This window comes from Tamandua tetradactyla, chromosome 18 (genome assembly GCF_023851605.1).
Source record: "Tamandua tetradactyla isolate mTamTet1 chromosome 18, mTamTet1.pri, whole genome shotgun sequence".
NCBI classification, from domain to species: Eukaryota; Metazoa; Chordata; class Mammalia; order Pilosa; family Myrmecophagidae; genus Tamandua; species Tamandua tetradactyla.
Window position 1 is genome coordinate 35,919,505 of NC_135344.1, and position 20,371 is coordinate 35,939,875.

The following is a 20,371-nucleotide window of genomic DNA, read 5'->3' on the forward strand; positions in this document are numbered from 1 at the left end:
AAAGCATCTTGGGTACCATTGAAGTAGAAAGAAAACTTATGAATTTCTTTGCTCCTGCATTTTTAGATTCTCTGCTGACTATAATTTCTGCACCATTGCTTCTTTTTCCTGTTTGTTAAATGTAAAGTTGTCATAGTTATAGAGCCAAATGATTGACTCTCTTTGTGAATTTATAAATGAATCTCAATGTAAGATTTAAAGCATACACAGAATTAGTTTATTTAACATTTATACATGGCCACAAGCTAACGTTTTAAAAAAGTAGTTTAAAATCTGAGTTTTGTAGTACCTAACACTGATTGTGTTAGTCTCCCACCTCCACCCTGGGTTTTCATTTAAACGTTTTCATTTTTTAAATGAGATTTATTTCTGCAAGCAAAGAAACATGCTCCTCTTACTTGAAGCAAATACAAGTTCTAAAACTTAGCAAGCTCATGAAAATGTAGATGTTTAGTATTTATAGAGAGCAAAGGATTTCTCATTCACTAGCAAATTATGATTCTAGAAGAAATGTGTTCAATATTAAAAACAAAAACCATCATTCCTAAGGTTAAGAAGAAGCCAAAGATATTTTATTCAGTGAATAACCTTTTGATTAAAGTTTTCCCAAAGATCGGAATGTAACTATTTGTAACATGAGTGGAGACGATTGCGATGCCTTTATAACCTTTTTTAAAACTTGTTAATTTGGAAACAATTTTTATAAGCAAGTACATCTGTATGAGCTAGTCTTGGAGATTGGTTGAAGACATGCTCTTTCTTAGGCATAGTTATTTAAGGGCATTGTGAAACTGCAGCACAGAGCACATGATAAATGGCTAAACCCAGATTTATATCCTTTGAATTGGCTGTATCACTACAGAGAGACAGGTATGTCAAGGAAATGTGCCAGTCTTGAAGTGCCCTCTGCTGTTTTTCCAGAACTCTGCAGTCACACACAGCCAGGGGGAAATGGTCTCAAAGTTCTTCATTAAAAGCCTCAATTAAAATAATGTTCAGTCAATAGGTTTAGTACTAATGTTTCACTCACTGCGGACTTGTAAAAAAGCAGTTTACAACTTCCTGATGGAGGAGTGCAGTGCTTCCTCCCAGGGAAAGGAACAATAGGTCTTCATGGTTGCTGGAGGAGCCCTCTTTGGCAAAGGCACAGTTCTTCAGCAATACAGTCTTTTCTTGGAGGTCTTCCAGTATTCATTAGGATGGGAACTTGCCAAGATTTCTACTGTCTCACTCAACCCAGGCTTTTAAAATGTATTTTACACCTTTTAAAAAAAATTGATAGAACAAGTACTGTTTTGCCTTATATTTTTAGAAAAAAAATCCTGGGCAACTAGAGGATGTGTGTTTTGTGGCTAAATATATGTCAGTATGAGGTCTCTCCAAGTCGTGTGACTTGATGAACTTCCATGGAAACTGCTTTAAGATTTTCTCCAGCAGGAGACAGATTTGGCTCAGTGCATTTTTTTTTCCAGTTATTGATCTACTGTGTTGCATCTTGACAATGATGTTCCTTGGCTATATAAGCTTTCTTCTCATCTTTCTCCTTTTAGAGATTGGCCCACTTAAATGACTGGGCTAAGGCTGACAGTCTCTTGCCACAGACTAGGCAGTTTTCTTTGATAAGACCCCCAGTACTCTTGATCTACTAGAGCCAATGTTATATAAAGCAACATTATATAATACTTCATATTTTTTTGCCCATGCCAATCTGGGTGATTTCCAATCTTGTTGAAATGAAACGAAAGCTTTTGTCAGTCCTGTTGTAGGAGGTTTACATGGAATAATTTGCTTAAATGAACCTTAAGGATACTGAGCTCCTGCATTTCTCTGTAAATCCATATTTAATTTCATTGAATCTGAAGAACCATCAATTGTCAGAAGCACCATTATTTGTATCATAAGGAAAAAACTTTATTACTATTATTCTAAGAGAATATCAATCGTAAAACACACCCAGTTTCAGGGATGTTAAAATGTGAGGGGAAAAAAGTTCGTCTTAGCATCATTGCAATGGGGACGTTTCTGTGAACAATTAGGCCATGTGCTATTATATTCATTCTTTATCATGCATAGTTTAGAACTTAGAATTAAAAATGTTATTTCCAGTTAACTTTCTACACTTTTGCTTTTGTTGTTGTTATTAGGTTTTATCTCATTTTTTAAATGAAATAAACACAAAATCAGTGTTTGAGTGGGGATAATTCTGCACACATTTACATTCCAGTATGGAGCTTTGGGAGTCAAATGCACTTATTTGGAAGAGGTCTTTTTTGCCTCTGAGTCCTTTTCTCTTTTCCTTCTCAGTTTAATGAAATGCTACATTATTGTTTCTGAAAAAAAGAAAAAGGCATTGTGACTTAAATCTGAGAGTAGTACCCTTAAGCAGTTTTCTTTGGGTTAGGAAGAGTGGTTTACTGGCTTGGATGAGATAACCCGTGGTGATGTTACTAAATCTTTGTTGCATCTAATCTTGATGTTGAAAACTCTTTCTAAATGTGAGCGTGGCACAAGCACATTTTATTGGTAACTCCTGGTACCCAGAAGTTTATATTGTTTTCCACTTGTGAACTTCCATGGTAAAATTCCATTCAAGACTCTTATATATCATGCATCCAAAAAGAGAAGTGAACCATGTGCTTTGGCAAATTAAAGCTTACACCGTCATGGAGAACCAAGACTCAAGAGTGTATGTTTATAGTAGGTGTAGCATAACCTAGAGTGAAAAAGTGAAGAAACTAAAGGAGGTCCCTCTGTAACTGTTCTTGTTACAGTTATCTAGCTAATCTCATTTATATTCCAAAACATGAGATTAGGACTCTGAAGTTTTTATGTTACTGTTATGAATCATTCATTTCAATGCTGCCATCTATGCCCTTTATCAGACTCATCATGTTGTGAGCATGTATCAAAATAGGGTGACGGTTATTTTAGTCTTCTCCTTTTCTTCCCCATTAAAAAGATTTTTTGGTTCAACTGATAATTACGGTAAAATAGTCCAGTTTATTTTAGTCATTGCCATCATTGTAGATTAGCAACTCTTTCCCATTCATAAAGATTCATATCTATGGACTTGGGGACCAGGAGAACAAGACATACAACATGCCAGGAATGTGGAGAATATGCATACGTAACAGTATTAAAAAACATTGCCTAATTATAATGAAATAATTTTATTTCTTTCACTGCTTTTACACAACAGCCAGATTTCATATTGCATTGTAGGAGGCTAGAATATTTATTTCTCTAACTATAAAATAGATTTAAATTTTTAAAGTCTCGACTTTAGTTTTGTACTGATGAAGTGGGTAATATAATGATAAAGTACCTTAACTCGGGTTAGTGGAGAGGCAAGCCCAGTTTCAATCATTTGATTTTCTAAAGTAAAGTAACATATCACCTGTGATAGGCTTTCCTTCTAAGACCCAATATTCGAAAATACTTTAAGTCTATCCAGGTAGAATTGTCAAGAGCCATATTTTCTGATCAGTATAATTATTTCTGATGCTTCTGTTTAGTTATTGGGAAATTATCCAGAGTAATAGTCTGTGTTTAGTTAGTCTTATTTGTGATTTATAATAGTAGCATCTTTTAGGGAGAAGTCACTCTAATAAAGTGAAAGATTACATTGAACTAGCTAGTAATGACATTTTTGTTTTGTGACCTTGTATATAACCATGAACATCATAATTCACTTTTCATAGCTAAATAAAAAATAATACCATGTACTAAGAAACTTTTTTAGTGAAGCATCACATAGCACCCTCAGCGACTAGCCTCAATTCAGGGTAGTCATATGTTTTGTCCTTAAGCTTTATAACAGGCCATAGGAACACCTTTCCTCTTGAGGAAGGATTCACTGACATTCAAATTGTTAGGCTTGATGAAGGGTCTACATTATACACATCTGTCTTCAAATTTAGCTTCCCTGGATGTTTTTTTTTGCTTGCTTTTATCTTACAGATCCCCTATGCAGCAAGCTTGATCAGGAAAGAAAAGCTTGGTGCCCATCTCAGCAAAAGCTAAAAGGTGAGATTGCCAGAGGAAAGATATTTTCTTAACTCTCTAAATTGTTATTGCTTGGTTGTGTTCTCTATTGATGCATTTTGCAATATGCCAAGGGATTTGTAAAGTTGCATCCTACATTTAAGCCAGTATACTGATGAACTTTGTGTCTGGGGATGGGACTTCCTAAATGAATGCCTCCTATAAATTCCATGGAAAATTCCAAGAGCAAAGGAAATTCTAAAGAAGTGATCTTCGTTCTGTCTCGAGGATTTCTGCTCTTTGTGGTTCTACCTGACGCCTTGATTATTACCCCTCTAAAGGAAGAGCTAGTGAGTCTTGCTTACTGCTTTATCTTCTCAGTCTCTCCTTTGCTTCCAAAAGTCTTCCTGAAATCTGTCAGTGAGTCACTGACAGATGGTAATATGAACAATTGAGGGCAATACAGACTTTTGAGACCTGCTCTAGGAATATTCATTCTTTTCCCAAACCAACAATAGTTTCTCTACAGCTGAAGCCAGGTTCAAAGTTACTCCCTGGCAGCAATTTAAAGGGCAAATATTCTAGTATCTTAAGGAAAAGAAACCCATGAAAATGCAGTGATTAGATTCAGAATATACTTAAACATTTCAAAAGCAACATTTTGATTATATGGAAGAATGCATATATAATTATTAGGATTGAGAGAATTCAAGAAACAGGACATTGTTATTTCTGTACATTATATTAGGATGACTTAACAATTGGAATTGCTAAATCAGGAAAAACTCAGATGCCAGAGATAGCATTTGTTTAGTGCCCATGGCAAACTAGGATGATTACCATTTGTCACTTTGATCCATTTTCATCAGAGTGATTCTTCCTGGCTTTTCCCTTTGAAATATGTTTTCAACTCAGAAGAATTTACTGGCAAAAGGAATCCCCTATAATGCAGGCTCATTGTTTATTTTCTTTCGGTCAAGCCTTTCTTCTGCATATCATAAACCCCATCTCCTATGTCCAGGTGACAATCCTATTTCCTGCCATCATCTTTATTAGTGGCAATCTTCAGTATTTGTCTTAAATAGTGATAACTCTGCTGCATTTCATCAAGAGCCCAGAACTCTTTTCAAAGCAGTTGCTCATTCATATGCTTTCCGTTAATTCTCTGCATGGGGTACAGAGAAGAGAGAGGTGGCATTTTTTGGTCCATATTAAAGCCAGGAGGAGAATCCAGGGCTCCCGGCTTTAGATCTAGTGCCTGCCTGCTTCTAATACATGGACTTCCTTTCCCCTGTGAGCAGATGTTTCTGTGACAGGGATGCTCAGATAATAAGACATTCCATTTCCATCTTCATGAAATCATATACAAATAGGCCTGTGAGTTCACTTCATTATATATATTCAAGTATTTTTTTTTAAGTCTGAAGTTGACTTGGAGAGATTTCTTTCTCATTATAGTGGAGCAGGTTTGAGCCAGCAGTGTAAACTAAACAGTTTAAAACGTTCAGAATCCAGAAAATCTTAACTCAGAATGTCCAGCTAATTGAGTCAAGGATAATCCAAATGAATGATGATAAATGCCATGTGTATAATAACTTGAAAATGTCAAACAAATTTTCTTTCAAATCACAGGGAAAATATTAGGATGTGTTTTTTAAATAACCTTTTTAATTGAAGTATAACACACATTCAGCCAAGCCTACAAATCACATACAACTCAATGACTTTCCACAAAAAGAATTCACGTGTGTTTCTAGCACCCAGATGCCATGGCCACCTCACATCCATTCCCAGTTACTCCCCAACAAAATGACTTTTGCCTATTTTTAAACATTTTTTATTGTGAAGTAGAGCATATATACCAAAAAGTGACTAAATTTCAAAAGTGCATTTTAACAAGTAGTTTCAGAACAAATTTCAAAGTATAGTATAGGTTATAGTTCCACCATTTCAGGTGTTTCTTCTACTGCTCTAAGACACTGGAGACTAAAAAGAAATATGAATATGATGATTCAGTACTCATTCTCAGTTTTGCCTATTTTTGAACTTCAGGTAAATGACATTACATGGACATTCTGACTCCTTTCATCCAGCATTTATGAGATTCATTCATTAGGTTGAGGTTTAATTTACACTTACTTAAATAAACTATTTTACTTCTTCTCCTTCCCCCAACTCATCTTCCCTTCTGGTCAGACAGAAGCCACCCTTGCACCTGCAGATTGAAGACTCTGCCCAGAAACCACACCTGTAATAGTGACATAACATATGACTAGGTAGCAAAAAAAAAGATTGATTCGTGTTTAGTAACTAATGCTTCCTTTTGTTTAGTAAATGCATGCTGATTTTGTTTCCATCCTTGCAGGTAACAGGGATTTCTCTAAGTAGACCCTGGTGCTTTCAGAAGATTAGTGGTTACTTAAATGCTTAGCTAAATCAGCCAAGCAGAGAATCACAACCATATTGTTAGAGGCAGTCTCTGATTCTCAACATGCCAAGCCTGCAAGGAGTTACCCCAAGAGAGATTACAAAATAAAAATCATTATACCAAAGGAGTGAGACGAATTCTGTCTTGCTGAGTGACCACAGATTTCCAAATTAGGGACTGATGCATTAATGTCTTATGCAAGAGTGACCCTTAAGGTAGCATGCTATGTTCTTGCCACCCATTGGATTCCAATATATATGACTACTAAAAGGAAGAAGCTTTTCAAAACCACAGGCAATCCATTTAATAAGCTGAGCAAGGAGTGCCACGTATCACCACTCTACCACATTTCCCCCCTACATTAGAACATCATATATCCCATGTTAAATAAAAAAACCCCCCAGACCAGGATCCTAACCATGTAATTCCATTAGAAGAGCCAAATTGTTGTTCTTAATGAGATCAACCTCAATATTTGGGCACGCACACTGAATCCTTTTAACTTTCCCATAACTCCTTAAAAGAACCATTATCCATGAATTTATCTAAACCTTTCATCAACTTAGGTATAGTCCCCTTTGGGGCAATCAATTCTATTTGTTTACCTATCAGCTGTGTAAAGGGTACTTTATTTTGTTTTTCTTCAGACTAGCTCCTAAAACAAGCCCTATTAGATTAGGCATTGTATTGCACTGCATATGTGTTTCATCATGAGTTTGTGTAATTATTATTTGAAAAATATTTCCAAATGCTTTTGTCTGGGACCATTTTTAACACTGAGTTATTCTGATGGTCTTCTTTATCTCTTGTTAATTCTATGACCCAGTTTCTGTACAGTTACCCAGTGTAAACTGTATGAAAACTGCAATCCCAAATAAAAATGAAATGATATTAGCAATAATTTAATTATTACTTCGCATTTTTCTTCCAAGCCCCTTAAACAGTATGCACATATCATCCCTGTAATTGGCTAAAACATCCATGCCATTCACAGAGAATTAAATCATTTTACAAAAGTGGAAAGTAAATCATGGAGAAATGTTTGGCTCAAAGTCATATAGAAACACATTGACCAAGATGGAAATAATAATAGCTACCATACATTGAGCACTAATTGCCAGATACTAGTCTAAATTCTTTAGTACATTATCTCTTTTGGTCCTTAAAACTCTATAAGCTAAATCCTTCTATTAACCTCTTTTTTGGGGCGGGGGGATGGGCAGGCACCAGAAATTGAACCGGGGTCTCTGGCATGGTAGGCGAGAATTCTGTCACTGAGCCACCATCGCACCGCCCTGTTCACCTCATTTAATACATGAGAAAACTGACGCTTAAGTAGGTCAGTTAGCTAACAAGTGACAGAGCCAGGATCAATCCAGTTTTATTTGATTCCAAAGCTCCTACCTTGATTCCCTAAGACCAACGGGCTGGTTGTAAGAGGGTCTGAGTTCTAAAGTTGAAACTATCAGTGTTACCTGGAGTAATTAATCTCTTAGACTATCTATCACCTATAAAGTAAGGGGCTGAACCCAATGAACTGTTCCAGCTCTAGAATTTTGGCAGTCCTTCTTGCATGCCAGTCTTCTGCCTTATTCTCTTTTCTTTCCCACAAAGGGGCTGCTTTTATTAATGCCAGTTCAAAACCATATTTAGCATTTAAGGGCATAATCAACCTATTTTGGCCTTATGTATACATGTTGTCATCACTATTTTGCTACTTTGCATCCTTCTGAAAAGTTTAAAAATAGATTTTTCCCTTGTTAACCAAATAACTCTTCCACAACCTCCTGTTATTTTATTTCATGGCTAAAATAATTGCTATAAAAATTAATAACAAGAGTGTGGAGACCTGGGTTCAATTCCTGGAACTGGCACGTGCCCCAAAAAAAAGTCTGTAGAAGGGTTGTTAATGAGCACAATATGTATCTTCATTTTGTATAAATCAAAGGAAAAGAGCGCGAATGGTTGATCCATTTCTCTCGTATTTAGTTAGATATAATAAGACCAGACTCTCTCCAGAGTCTCCAATGAAAATGACAACTAACATTGACAAGTACAATGTACACTTGCTGCGCAAAGCATTTTATGTGAACTATCTTACTTAATCTTCAGAAGACCCATTGATATGAATACTGCCGCTTTCACCACTTTACAGGTGCAAAGATATGAGTAAGATGTCTGTGGTCTCACAGTGAGGTGATGGCAGGAAGGACAGCGTTCAGGCCAGTCCGACTGGCTGTACAACTCACATTTCATCTTGTCTCCTGTGATTTATAACCCAAAATCATAGCCTCACTCCTATCTTCCATTATCCATTATAAATATGCAATTAATAAACAATCTGAGGGTTTCTTTAATTTTGAATCAGAAAACCGTCTACCACACTTTTACTGTTGTCCTGACATTCCAGGACAAGGAACGTAGATGTCAACTGGGCAATTCAGTCACAGCCAACAGAGCACAAGAGCATGAAGTTCTTGTCTCCCCTTTCACTGCAGGCTGTCTAACATCTGTCCAATAACAAACAGGATTTTCTAAGAACCCAGCCAAATTGTAAGGAAGGTATAGCAAACCAGCTCACTCTGATTCAATAGTTCTGATTTGGTTCAATGTCAGCAGATATCCACAACCTAAGATAGCACAAACATATTGTAAAATGAAGATGTTATCTGTCATGGTCACTTTTTTAAAAAGCTTATCCAAACTGAAGGAAAATGTCTTCTCGTAAGTGTATACTGAGTATTATTTTAAATGCTCTAAAATTATCCGATTCTATCAGTGCTCAGATTGTTACTCTGTGCTTTTGTCTTTTCCCAGGTGCACAGAACCATGTACACTTGTTCTCTTGTAAGGTACAGCCTGCCACTGAGCACTTCTGACCTGCATAAAGACTGTGAATTGAAAGGGCTTGGGAAACAAATAGAAAATCAGGTTCAGGAGAATCCAAGGACAAGTGACCTCAAAGCATCATGGACAACCATGTAAAATAAACTTTAGCAGCCATTTATTAGTGGGGGGAGGGGGGAGCCACTCAGAGCAGTCAATGCTTGTTGCATCTTTGGTGGAACCAAAGTTTGAGTCTTTGTGTTTTTGGAAGGCCAGCCGAACCCGGAGCATGGAGGTGCTGTTAGCCAATGTAGGCAGGAGATCCATGGACGGTCCCAGGTGATTGCAGTGGTACAAACATGGAAAGAGCATATCTACAATCACATTTGAAGAAGTGCTCTTGGTGGCAAGAAAACACTAGACTTGTCCTAAGAGTGGGGATCACATTTCGACAGGTGGGAAGGCATCAGCCATATAAATCTGCTTTTCATAGCAAACTGAACAGACACGTAAGTGGCCCCTTCCTCTCTGGTACTTTGCCTGCTGAATGAATGAAGATTGTATTCCTTTGGAAATATTTTACAGTTTAATATTGAGTGTAATTAAGAATATAATCATGTTATCAAAAATGGTATTTAACTCTGTTGTAGTTTCTTTAACATTCATGTGGATAAAAAAAGTCTATAATAAAAAACTATGAAGTAATAGTTGTGTTCATGTAATTACATGCACATTTGCCTGGGGTAAGTAATAGAAGCAAATACTTTTTAGAATTATTTTGGCATAAAATATTTCAATAAATTATTTTTGAAAACTGAATTCCTTAAAAATTATTATTAAAAGTTGGATTGGCCTCTGGCCTGCATCAGAAGCTGGAAACTTCACCATCATATTAGGTTCTTTATGGAAGTAAGGGAAAGTTCTAAATTCCTGCTGGGTCTTCTGATAGCTTTGGTGATGAAGTCGATATTATTCTTTCCTCCTAAATTGATGATTAAAGCCCATGGGATAATTTTATGCCAAAAAGTTTGCCTTTCAGATGAGAGATAGAAAGACTGAAATGGCAGCCCCTTTGGAGCCAGTATTTCGAAGGTAGTGTTGGGTGGAACAAAAGTCTACCACAGATAACCTCCCAAGCTGAGAATGCCAAAAAGCATCCAAACTAGAAGCCATCTCATCACTGGCATTCCTTGATAAATTTCAAAAGAGGCTTAAAATGTGTTGTCATGATATTTGATACCTTCCCACTACCAGTGTTATTATGAACTATCCAAAAAAAGCCTCACAATTTACCTTGGAGATAAACTTTTTTTATCCTTAGCTGTCTCATTAAGGAACCAAAGGAAGGATACTCATCTGTGATCTTCTCTGAGCCCATGAAGGGAGGGAATCCAAGTCAGAGAAGGCGAGGAGTCTGCGGGCAGGTTCCCTGCGACCACTAGAGGAAAGTAATGAAAGATGCCGTGACCGCAGCAGGCAGAATGTTCTCTTTGACAAGCTGTTCTTCCGGAAGTCACCTGGACCTGGGTATGGATAGGACGCTCACGTAGCCCCTTGGACATGGTGTGCATTTCTGACAGTGGAAACTGTGCTTAATCTGAGCAGTCAAGCTGATGAAGCATTCTCTCCCATGTAAGCTTTCAATTACACCTAGGGATGAAAGCCCAGTGTCCTTTGTACTTTGAGCCGATGATACCAGAAGAAGCCACGATCCTGGCTTCATGACCAACCAGCAGGGGGCAGCAGGGGTCATTTTCTGTAGACTACAGTGAAAGCTCTGGAACCAAATAGGTTCTGAGAGCGAGAACAGCCGCTGGACATCCTAGAAGTAACTAGCAGATTTGCAGGTAAATTTAAGGTCTTTGTCCTGCAGCTGCAACAACTGCCTAAACCGGTCTGAAATGTCATTCTTTTCTTTTCAATTGCAACTTCCAGTTTCCCGTTTGTAGCAAAGGGGAAACTAGAATCAGAATAACTTAAAGAAGTATGTCTGGAGAACCCTAAGTTATTAACCACGGCATAGCTCTGAATTGAATTAGTTACCTTGTGGTTACCTTGTGGTTCTCCACCTGAATCCCGGGCTCCTTAGAAGTTTAGCTGTATGTCTCTCTCTCAGCTGGGTGCTCGAGGACTCCTGGTGTCCATATTCCCATGTCCTTGGAGTTTCTCCATTTCGCAAACGGAGTTTTTTATTCCTTTTTGTTTTTTAGATGGAGTCTTTATGCCTTACAAGCACTAGGGCTTAATAATCCTTCAATGCAAATATAAAGCCAAATGCCATAAAAAAAAAAAAAAGAAAACAACTCTTGAACAAAAAGGGTCATGAAAATCCAACATAGAATATGGAAATGTGCCTATTAACTCCACACATTTCTCATCAGGGCTTGATGCTTCTAAGTTGGAGCAACAAAAAAATTCTTCCTAAAACTGCATGTGGGGTGGTCCACGGTGGCTCAGCAGGCAAGAATGCTTGCCTGCCATGCCAGAGGACCTGGGTTCGATTCCCGGTGCCTGCCCATGTGAAAAAAAAAACTGCATGTGATTAGGCTAGCTGAGCTGTCTTGTGGAAGCAGACAGGATATACATCTAAAGACCTGCAAGGGGCTAAAAATAAAGCCACTCTCCAGAAGGACAAATAAAAAAAAATTGTCTTTGCAAAATGACAGAAGAAAAATGCTATACTCTATATATTTTTTTACTATTTCATCATGTCAAAATCCAAGGTCAACCCAAATATTGCCTAATGAAGAATACATGCAATACACAGAACTATCTGTGTTTTAATTGCAAATTAAATTATTAGATCAGAAAGGGCCATAGCAAATCAAAGCAAATCAAAATAGCAAATCTTGGCAAATCAAATCAAATATAAAAATTTCAGCTTAATCAATGAAGTATTTCCTGTTGGAATTGACCAGACATTTCAAACAGATGCTTTTGATCCTCAAAATGACTGAGTAATTGCTCATCCATTTGCCACAGGCAAGGAGAGTGGGACATCACACCGCAGTTTCCTTAGGTTGACCAATAAGCATAGCCTCAGCTCTGTGGGAAATAGGGGGAGAACTCTCTTCTAGCCACAGGGGATATCCTAGAAGAGATGGGATATTTTTTCATTTAAAAGTAACAGTTAAGGTAGTCTTGGTCAGCAGTGAGGAAGGTCAGAGAAGAGGAACACCATTAGCGTGCTAAGGCTGCGTGACGACATCATTTAATGGGAAACTTCCAGCAGCATCAACAACTGAAGAGAGCTCCTTCATTTCTCTCTACAGGGTTGATCCTAAGAGTCTGACCATTTCACAGAGTCTGTGTAGACAATCCAAACCACAGTCTGCAATTATACACTCATGTGCAGGAGAGATGTGCACTGTAAACTCTATGAGAAGAGGGGATGCTTGTTTCAGCCCACTACCATCTCCCTAGTATTTAGCACAGTTGCTGGCATGTAGTGGCCATGAAAAACCTTTTTGTTGAATGAATGAATTCCCTCATTTATACAATTTAGCCAATCACAAGAGCAGGTCATTCTACTCATTATCACTTGAGACCCCCTCAAAGAATATTAACATTTTATTTGGTTTCAAATGACCATCTGTGGCAAACTGCTAGTTGCCATGCAAAAATATTCCTTCATAGGTGGTAATACAACTGCAACACTACATTTCCCATGCTTACTTTCAGTTAGATATGGCCATCTGTGTTCTGGCAAATAGGATGTGGGTAGAAATATGTGGAACTTTTCAGGAAGATCGCTTCAAAAGAGTTTTAAGAATGTTCCTTTTTTCCCTTTCTCTTTTCTGCTGTCTGAAATGCAGATGGAGCCCTAGCAGCCATCTTGGGTCATGAGGTACCCTTGTAGCCAGAAACCACATGTTATTATGGCACAGAAAGATAATAAAATCCTGGGTCCCGGATAACCACTGAATCACAATTTCAGCTCTAGATTCCCCCCGTCCAGATTTCTTTTATGTTAGAAATAAGTTTCTAATTAAAAAATAAATTTTAGGCTTCCTATTAATCTTAACTGATTGCAAAAACTTCTCTATTTGGTGGGGAAAGTGTCTGATCAGCCAACAATAACACAACTTCATCTTTGTAGGATTGTATGACAATCTTCCACTGTATGTTTATGCTGCTTATTTCATTTTATGATCTCATTGGCCCTTTGATTTAGGTAAGTGTTCTAGTTTGCTAGCTGCCGGAATGCAATATACCAGAAACGGAATGGCTTTTAACAAGGGGAATTTAATGAGTTGCTAGTTTACAGTTCTAAGGCCAAGAAAATGTCCCAATTAAAACAAGTCTATAGACAAGTCCAATTTAAGGCATCCGGGGAAAGATACCTTGGTTCAAGAAGGCTAACAATGTTCAACGTTTCTCTCTCAGCTGGAAGGGCACATGGCGAACATGGTGGTATCTGCTGGCTTCACGTGGCTCTCCCAAAAAGGGCTCGCTCCAAAATATTTCCTTTTAAAGGATTCCAGTAAGCAACTCCACCTTCAGTGGGTGGAGACACACCTCCATGGAAATCATCTAATCAAAAGTTACCACCCACAATTGGGTGGGTCACATCTTCACAGAAACAATCAAAATGCTTCCACACAGCAATATTGAGTGAGGCTCAAAGGGCATGGCTTTTCTGGGGTCCACCACAGATTCAGACTGGCACAGTAAGGTAGGTCAATAGTATGAAAGCTAGTTAGTTGCAGAGTCAAACCTCAAATCAAGTTCTTCTTACTGCCATGGCAATGTTTTCCTGCTCAATCTCTTGGCCTCACTGTCACAGCAGAGCCAGTCCATAACATCTCTGATAACCCCCACTAGAGTAGAGACAGGTGAGGATGAGGCAAGGGATTGGACTTGAACTTCATTTGCTCCTCAGGACAAAAGCAGGGTTGGAAAGGTACACCATCCAAAAGACTGCAGACTCTGGTGTGATGCAGGGAAAGATGTGCCAGGTGTGTAGCCAGGATCCAACAAGGGGCTAGAACTCACAGCACAGGGGGGCTGCCAATCACCCTATGTAAGGAAAGGAGCCCTGCCGCTCAGCTGGGCTACATAGGCAGGTTCCAGGCTGGGGGAAAAAAGTACTGAAATAAGTAGGGTGGCAATAAACAAGCCCAGTCCTAGGCATGGGAATACGAGGGACAGAAAGTATTTTGACACAGTAACCCTCCCAGACATTGGGTCTCCAAGTCAGAAGTGCTGCAAGGTAAACTTGGGAGCTCAATAAATAGGCCTTCCAGATTTAAGCCAGTAACCATCACACAGGGGTGGAGGAGAATTTGTAACTTAACTCCAGTCTTGATTTTGGCTGTGAAACAGTGTTGCAGCTTCAGGAGGAAGGGGGTGGTTTCAGATAGACTGGAAACCAGAAATATGTTGTTGCAAACCGCCACTTATTCCATATACCAGACTTAACATACATATAATTTAGAAGCGATAAACTCAAGTTACCTAAAGTAAATAATCATTCTGGAAACCCATGACTCTGTTCTGGAGTTTTCTAATAATAAAATTCATTCCTCTTATCCAACTTTTACATCATCTGACTATTAAGGACAGTGGCTTCCTGAATGATTGTTAATGATGGTTTTCTTTATTATATTTTAGACCATTTAGCAAAGTTTATTGATTTATACTTCCTTGTAATTAGTTGTAGTGATTAAATTAGCTTTTATAGCCCTCTAGGGATTGACTTTTTAAAGAATCAACATTTCTCCCAAATTGTGTGCTTTAAAACATGGTTAAATACCGTTTGAATTCAATACTAAACCCTGTCACTGGTGAAACTGTGATTTTATACATAGTTGCTTTCTTATCCCTTTGCTTATATGGCACTATCATCCAATTACTTGGCAGCCAATAATAATAACAGCAGCCAACTTTTATTGAGTGATTACAATAAGCCGAACATTGTGCTAAGTGCCTTAATGCATTATTTCATTTAATCCTCTCAACAACTTTATGAGGTAGGGACTATTTAATGAATAAGGAAATTAAAGCTTAGAGGAGTTAAGTCACTCAGTTGGTAAGCAGCAAAGCAGGAATTTGAACCTAGGGCCATTGCAACTACAAAACCACTGCTTTTAACCAACAAACTCCCCTGTCTCACTACCAAGTGAGCCAAGCAAGATGTCCTTCACACATCGATGAGTTGGCAATTCCCTGACTGACATAATTTGCAGGGAATGGAAAACCCCTCTTGATCAAAAATATCTCCCCTCACCAAACTCTCTTGAGGCTGAAATTCTACCATTAGCAAACATTGCTTTGATGAAGTGTTATATATCCCTGGAAAGACAAACGCTCTAAGACAGAACTACTCATAGTGTGACCTGTAGAAGAACTAAACTATAAAACTCTGAGATAAAAACATAGGAGTAATTCTTCATCACCTTATGTCAGGCAAACTTTCTTAGGTACAACACCAAAAACATGTGCAACAAAAGAAAGTAGATACATTGGACTTCATCAAAATTTAAAATTTTTGTGCTGGAACAATATCATCCAGAAAGTCAAAAGACACCTCCCAGGATGAGAGAAAATATTTGCAAATCATATAACTGATAAGGGTCCAGTATCTAAAATATATAATGAACTCTTATGACTCAACAACAGAAAGAAAAAAGAAGCCCAAATAAAATAAATAAAAACCCAAAGGATTTGTAAAGACATTTCTCCAAAGAAGATACACAAATGACCAATAAGCATTACAAAAAGATGCACAGCATCATTAGGGAAAAGCAAATTAGACCACAATGAGATGCCACTTCATTGACTATATGGCTATAGCCATATATGTATGGCTATAATAAAAAAGACAGACAATAACTAGTCTTGGTGAAAATGTGGAGACATTGGAACCTTCATACATCTCTGTTGGAAGTATTATATGGTGCATTGCTTTAGAGTACAGTTTGGCAGTACCTCAAAATATTGAACATAGAGTTACTATATGACCCAGCAATTCCATACCTAGTTATATGTCCAGAAGAATTGAAAATATGATATACATCCACATAAAAATTTGCACATGAATGTTCATAGCACCATTACTCACAATAGCCAAAAAGTGGAAACAATTTATGAATGGATAAAAAATGTGGTGCATCTATATAATGGAATGATATTTGGTCATGAAAAGGAATAAAGTACTGACGATACAAGTTATGACAGAAGAAGCCAGGTCTCTCACAAAAGACTACGTATTGTATAATTCCATTGCTATGAAATGTCCGGAAGAGGCAAGTCTACAGAGATGAAATGTAGTTTAGTGGTTGCTTAGGGCTGGGGGGAGGAGGCTGGTGGGAATGAGAGCTGACTGCTAATGAATACTGGGTTTCTTTCTGAGCTAATAGAATATTCTAAAATTAGATTGTGGTGATGACTTCATAACTCTGTGAATATATTAAATACCATCGAGTTGTATATTTTAAATGATGAACTGTAATATATGGTGTATGAATTATATACCAATAGACCTTTTTTTAAAATGTGGTCTGTCTGTGAGCCAGCGCACGATGATCAGCTGTTTGTTATGAGGCTGCAATAAGAAAATGAGTTTGCATCAAATCTATATTCTAGCTAAGACAGCCTGGCAAGTATTTATTCAAGTACTTTTGAGCACTTACTTTGTACCAGGCTGTTGTGGTGGGTCCTGGGAACACTTTGGTGAAAAAACTACCTGGTGTTTCTAGTAATTTGGGGAAAGAGAGCCTGATAACATTCAAACAAATTAATAAAAATATTTTGAGGAAGTGATACTTTTAGCGAAGAGGAAAGCTGGTTGATGTGATGCGGCATTGGAGTCCCGGGTAATTTAAATGGGATAATCTGGGCAGGCCTAAACGATAAAAGGGTGTCGAGCTGATACTCAAGAGGAAAGACAGCGATGCTATGAAGTGGGGACTTAGGCCTTAAGGCAAGAGCAAGTTTCTTGTGTTCCAGGTGCAGAAGAAAACCCTTCTTGATTCGTAAAGGAAAGTCTCTCACTCGATCAGCCCAGTGTCCCCAGTGTCCTTCAGCCACATGGATGCCCTAATGACCACAGCTTTTCCACCTTAATGTCCTGGCTGCCCTGCTCTTCACTGTGCTTCATCTCCATCCCGCACCTTCTCCCATTACAGTGTCATGCAAAATGAGCTGTTAGAACCAGCAAACGGGAACTGACAAGGCTATTAGTTTTGTCCACTCTTGAGAGCCCAGAATGGAGCTGCCGGCAGAAGTAAAGGGACATTGTTGAGCCGCAGAGAAGCCCTCTTGCAATGCAGCTACTAAAGAAATCCAGGTAAATGTCCCTCAAGTGCCACCTCTTTAACGATTGATAATCCTCAGACAAACCCAGGCTAAATGGGGAGTCACTGTCCTTCATCATGCCTTAGGAAGGACTTCCTATGAGAAGGATTCCCAAACTGTACTATCTGGCCAACAGCCCTTCTTTGAGATGCTAAAGGCAGCTCTACAGGATGGCACAAATGTAGTTCTGCTCAGAGTCAAAGTTTGGAACAGACAGGCCTCCCAACAGATCCTTCCAGCAAGAGGATTCTAAACTCTAAGCCTTCACTTATGCCCTTTCTTTTATCATTACCAATCACTAATGATAAATATTATTAATTAAGAATTTGCCATGTGTCAAGTCAAGTGCTAAATGCTTAATATTATCTCATACAATACAACTCTGTAAGAAGGGATTCTCACAACCATTTTACAGGTCGGGAAGCAGTGTTAGCGTTTAAATGGTATTCCTGGGTCCTTATGAGGCCTGGACAAATAGACAAAATGCCTGTTTTTGTTTTGTTTTGTTTTTTTGTTTTTGCATGCTGTATGGCGGGTTCACATTTCATTATATTTCCATGTGAGTATTCCATTATTGCAGCACCATTTGTTGAATTTTCGTTTGTTTGTTTTGCTTGTTTTGGGTTGGAAGTGTATGGACCGGGAAACGAACCCGTTCTCCTGCATGGCAGACGAAGATTCTACCGCTGAACTACCCTTGCACCACCAAAATGCCAGTTTTTATTATTGCCATAATATTCTCCAATTAGCTCCCATTGCCTGAAGTAACTTAAACAAGCCTCTACAAATAAAACCCACAATCAAATGCCCAATACATCATCCATGTTACTTTATGATAGTGTCACTTTCTTTATGCCTATGTCTAAAGGCACTCTACTTATCCAGGGAAAAGTAAGTTGGTAGAAAACAATGCATTTTGTCTATTTTTTTAGAAAAAGGAAAGCCATTCTATTAAATAACAGATTTCCAGAGTTCCAAAATCCTTCCCAACATCTGTAGGCACCCTTCCTGATAAGCTGTGGCTTCTCCCCTCACCCTGACTTCCTTTCCCAAGTGTGTTCTTGACTGACTTAACAAAGATTAGTAAAGGAAAGCATATAGAGATCTTTTCTATAATGAGTTACATAAATAACAACAGACATAAGAAATTACCTTGGGAGACACTAATTAATTCTCAGAACTCCTAAGAGGCTCCCTTCCTTTATCATTAAGTAACAAGGAAGGAGAAATCGTGGCAAGAACAGACGAGTGTCCCATCTTCTGGAACGGAACTTCTCTTCTTTATTCTCAGTAAGCCAAGGCTAATTGACCCTGGTAAAGAAACAAACTGAATTGGGATAGTTATCAAATATCCAAAGGTTTAAAAACTAATATTAGAAAAGAGATATGGGCTAAGGTTTTGAACCACCACTTTTACCCTGAGATTTTTTTATTCCACCTATTGTCTACAAAATAAAATCTTTGTCTGTTGTTCAAGGCCCTATAAAATTGGAACCCAAACTGCAGATACCATCTCATATCAGGACTCTTTTCTTACATCATTCCTTTGTTCCCAACCTACTTGTCTTTGCTGTTACCATTTATCCCCTTGGAAGGCCCCCCGTTCCTTATTCTTTCCCAACCATTAAATTCATTCCTGGCCCTCACTCTCCAAACCCTCAGATTTCTCCCTCCTCTAATCTTTTATAAGAAGTCCTTTGTTTCTGTACCAGGTATTTGGCCTCTCTTATGTGCAACCTTGGATTTTGATTGTTCTCTCTATCTTATGTGTGCCCAGTAAGACTGTAAACTCCTTTAGGGTAGGAACAAACTGTCTCTTTTCTTCCTTGCTGGATAAATGCAGTGGCAACAAAAATGTTTGCTAATGCAGGTGATTTGGACGCCTTAAATGTCCTAAACTCATGGAGCAGTTTGTGAAGAATTAGCAGAACTTGGGGAAGAATCGCTATATAGAAATGTGGACCACCAAGATAATCTTTCCTAAGTCATGCTTCATTCCTTATCACCCTTCCACCCCTCACCTTTAGAGTTTCTGTCTCTCCTCTGCCTATGTGTACAGATGCTTTTTTGGCTTTCGAACTGTCATATATTGTAAAGTTTTGCTATAATTCAAACGTAGATCATCTCCACCAACACCAACAGATGGTTTTGGTGGTCGTACAGTGCTGCGAGATTTGAAAACAAGTGGACTTATCACTTGAAGACTGACTTCTCCTCAAGCTGCTGCCCCTTTTCTCCTTCCTGATGCTGCTCGTTCCTTTTTCTTAATTCCTTATAATGTATTTGTTCCTTGGAACCCAGTTTCTGCTCTTGCAGAGAGCCACATTTTGGTTTACTTTACATTGGCTCATGAGTTTATCATTCTGTATTTTATTTTGTCTTGTCCCCTGCTTACATTTTTTGTTTCTTGTTGAGAGAAAAGTTTGCCTGCCCTCAACCTCCACCCCTTCTTTTACAATATACTTAGGGTAAATTAAGAAATGCTGCTGTAACAAATATAACTTCAGAACTCTGTTAGTGGCTTAATGTTATCAAAATGTATTTCTTGCTCGTATCATGGTCTAATGTGGGTCAGAAGAAAATTTCTTTCACTCTATGGCTCCACCAATCCTGAAATCTTCCTCAACCTTCTCTGCAACCACTGCATCCAGCCAACCAACAAATGAAAAGAAAGATCATGGAGAAGTTTCACTGCTTCTTAACTGCCTTGGTCTGAAAATGGAATTCACACTCCGTTGACCAGAACTCCAACACCCAAATGTAGAACTCTGAGAAATGTAGTAATCTGGTGTATCTAGAGAGAATTGAATTGAATTGGATATTGCTAAACATTAT

The 20,371-nt window shown here is 38.2% G+C and overlaps 2 protein-coding genes across 3 annotated transcripts in view; one reads left to right on the plus strand and one right to left on the minus strand.

Annotated features, from left to right (window-relative positions):
• The window catches only part of SKOR2 (SKI family transcriptional corepressor 2), a 39,638-nt gene extending 29,704 nt beyond the window's left edge, over positions 1 to 9,934 (plus strand). For both annotated transcript variants that reach the window (XM_077135528.1, XM_077135529.1), the window contains 2 exons: positions 3,961 to 4,026; positions 9,230 to 9,934. In XM_077135528.1, the coding sequence (XP_076991643.1) occupies positions 3,961 to 4,023 (63 nt within the window). In that variant the 3' untranslated portion in view covers positions 4,024 to 4,026; positions 9,230 to 9,934. The remainder of the gene's footprint in view (positions 1 to 3,960; positions 4,027 to 9,229) is intronic.
• The window catches only part of KATNAL2 (katanin catalytic subunit A1 like 2), a 305,997-nt gene that overhangs the window by 12,530 nt on the left and 273,096 nt on the right, over positions 1 to 20,371 (minus strand). The gene's annotated exons all lie outside the window — the stretch shown is intronic.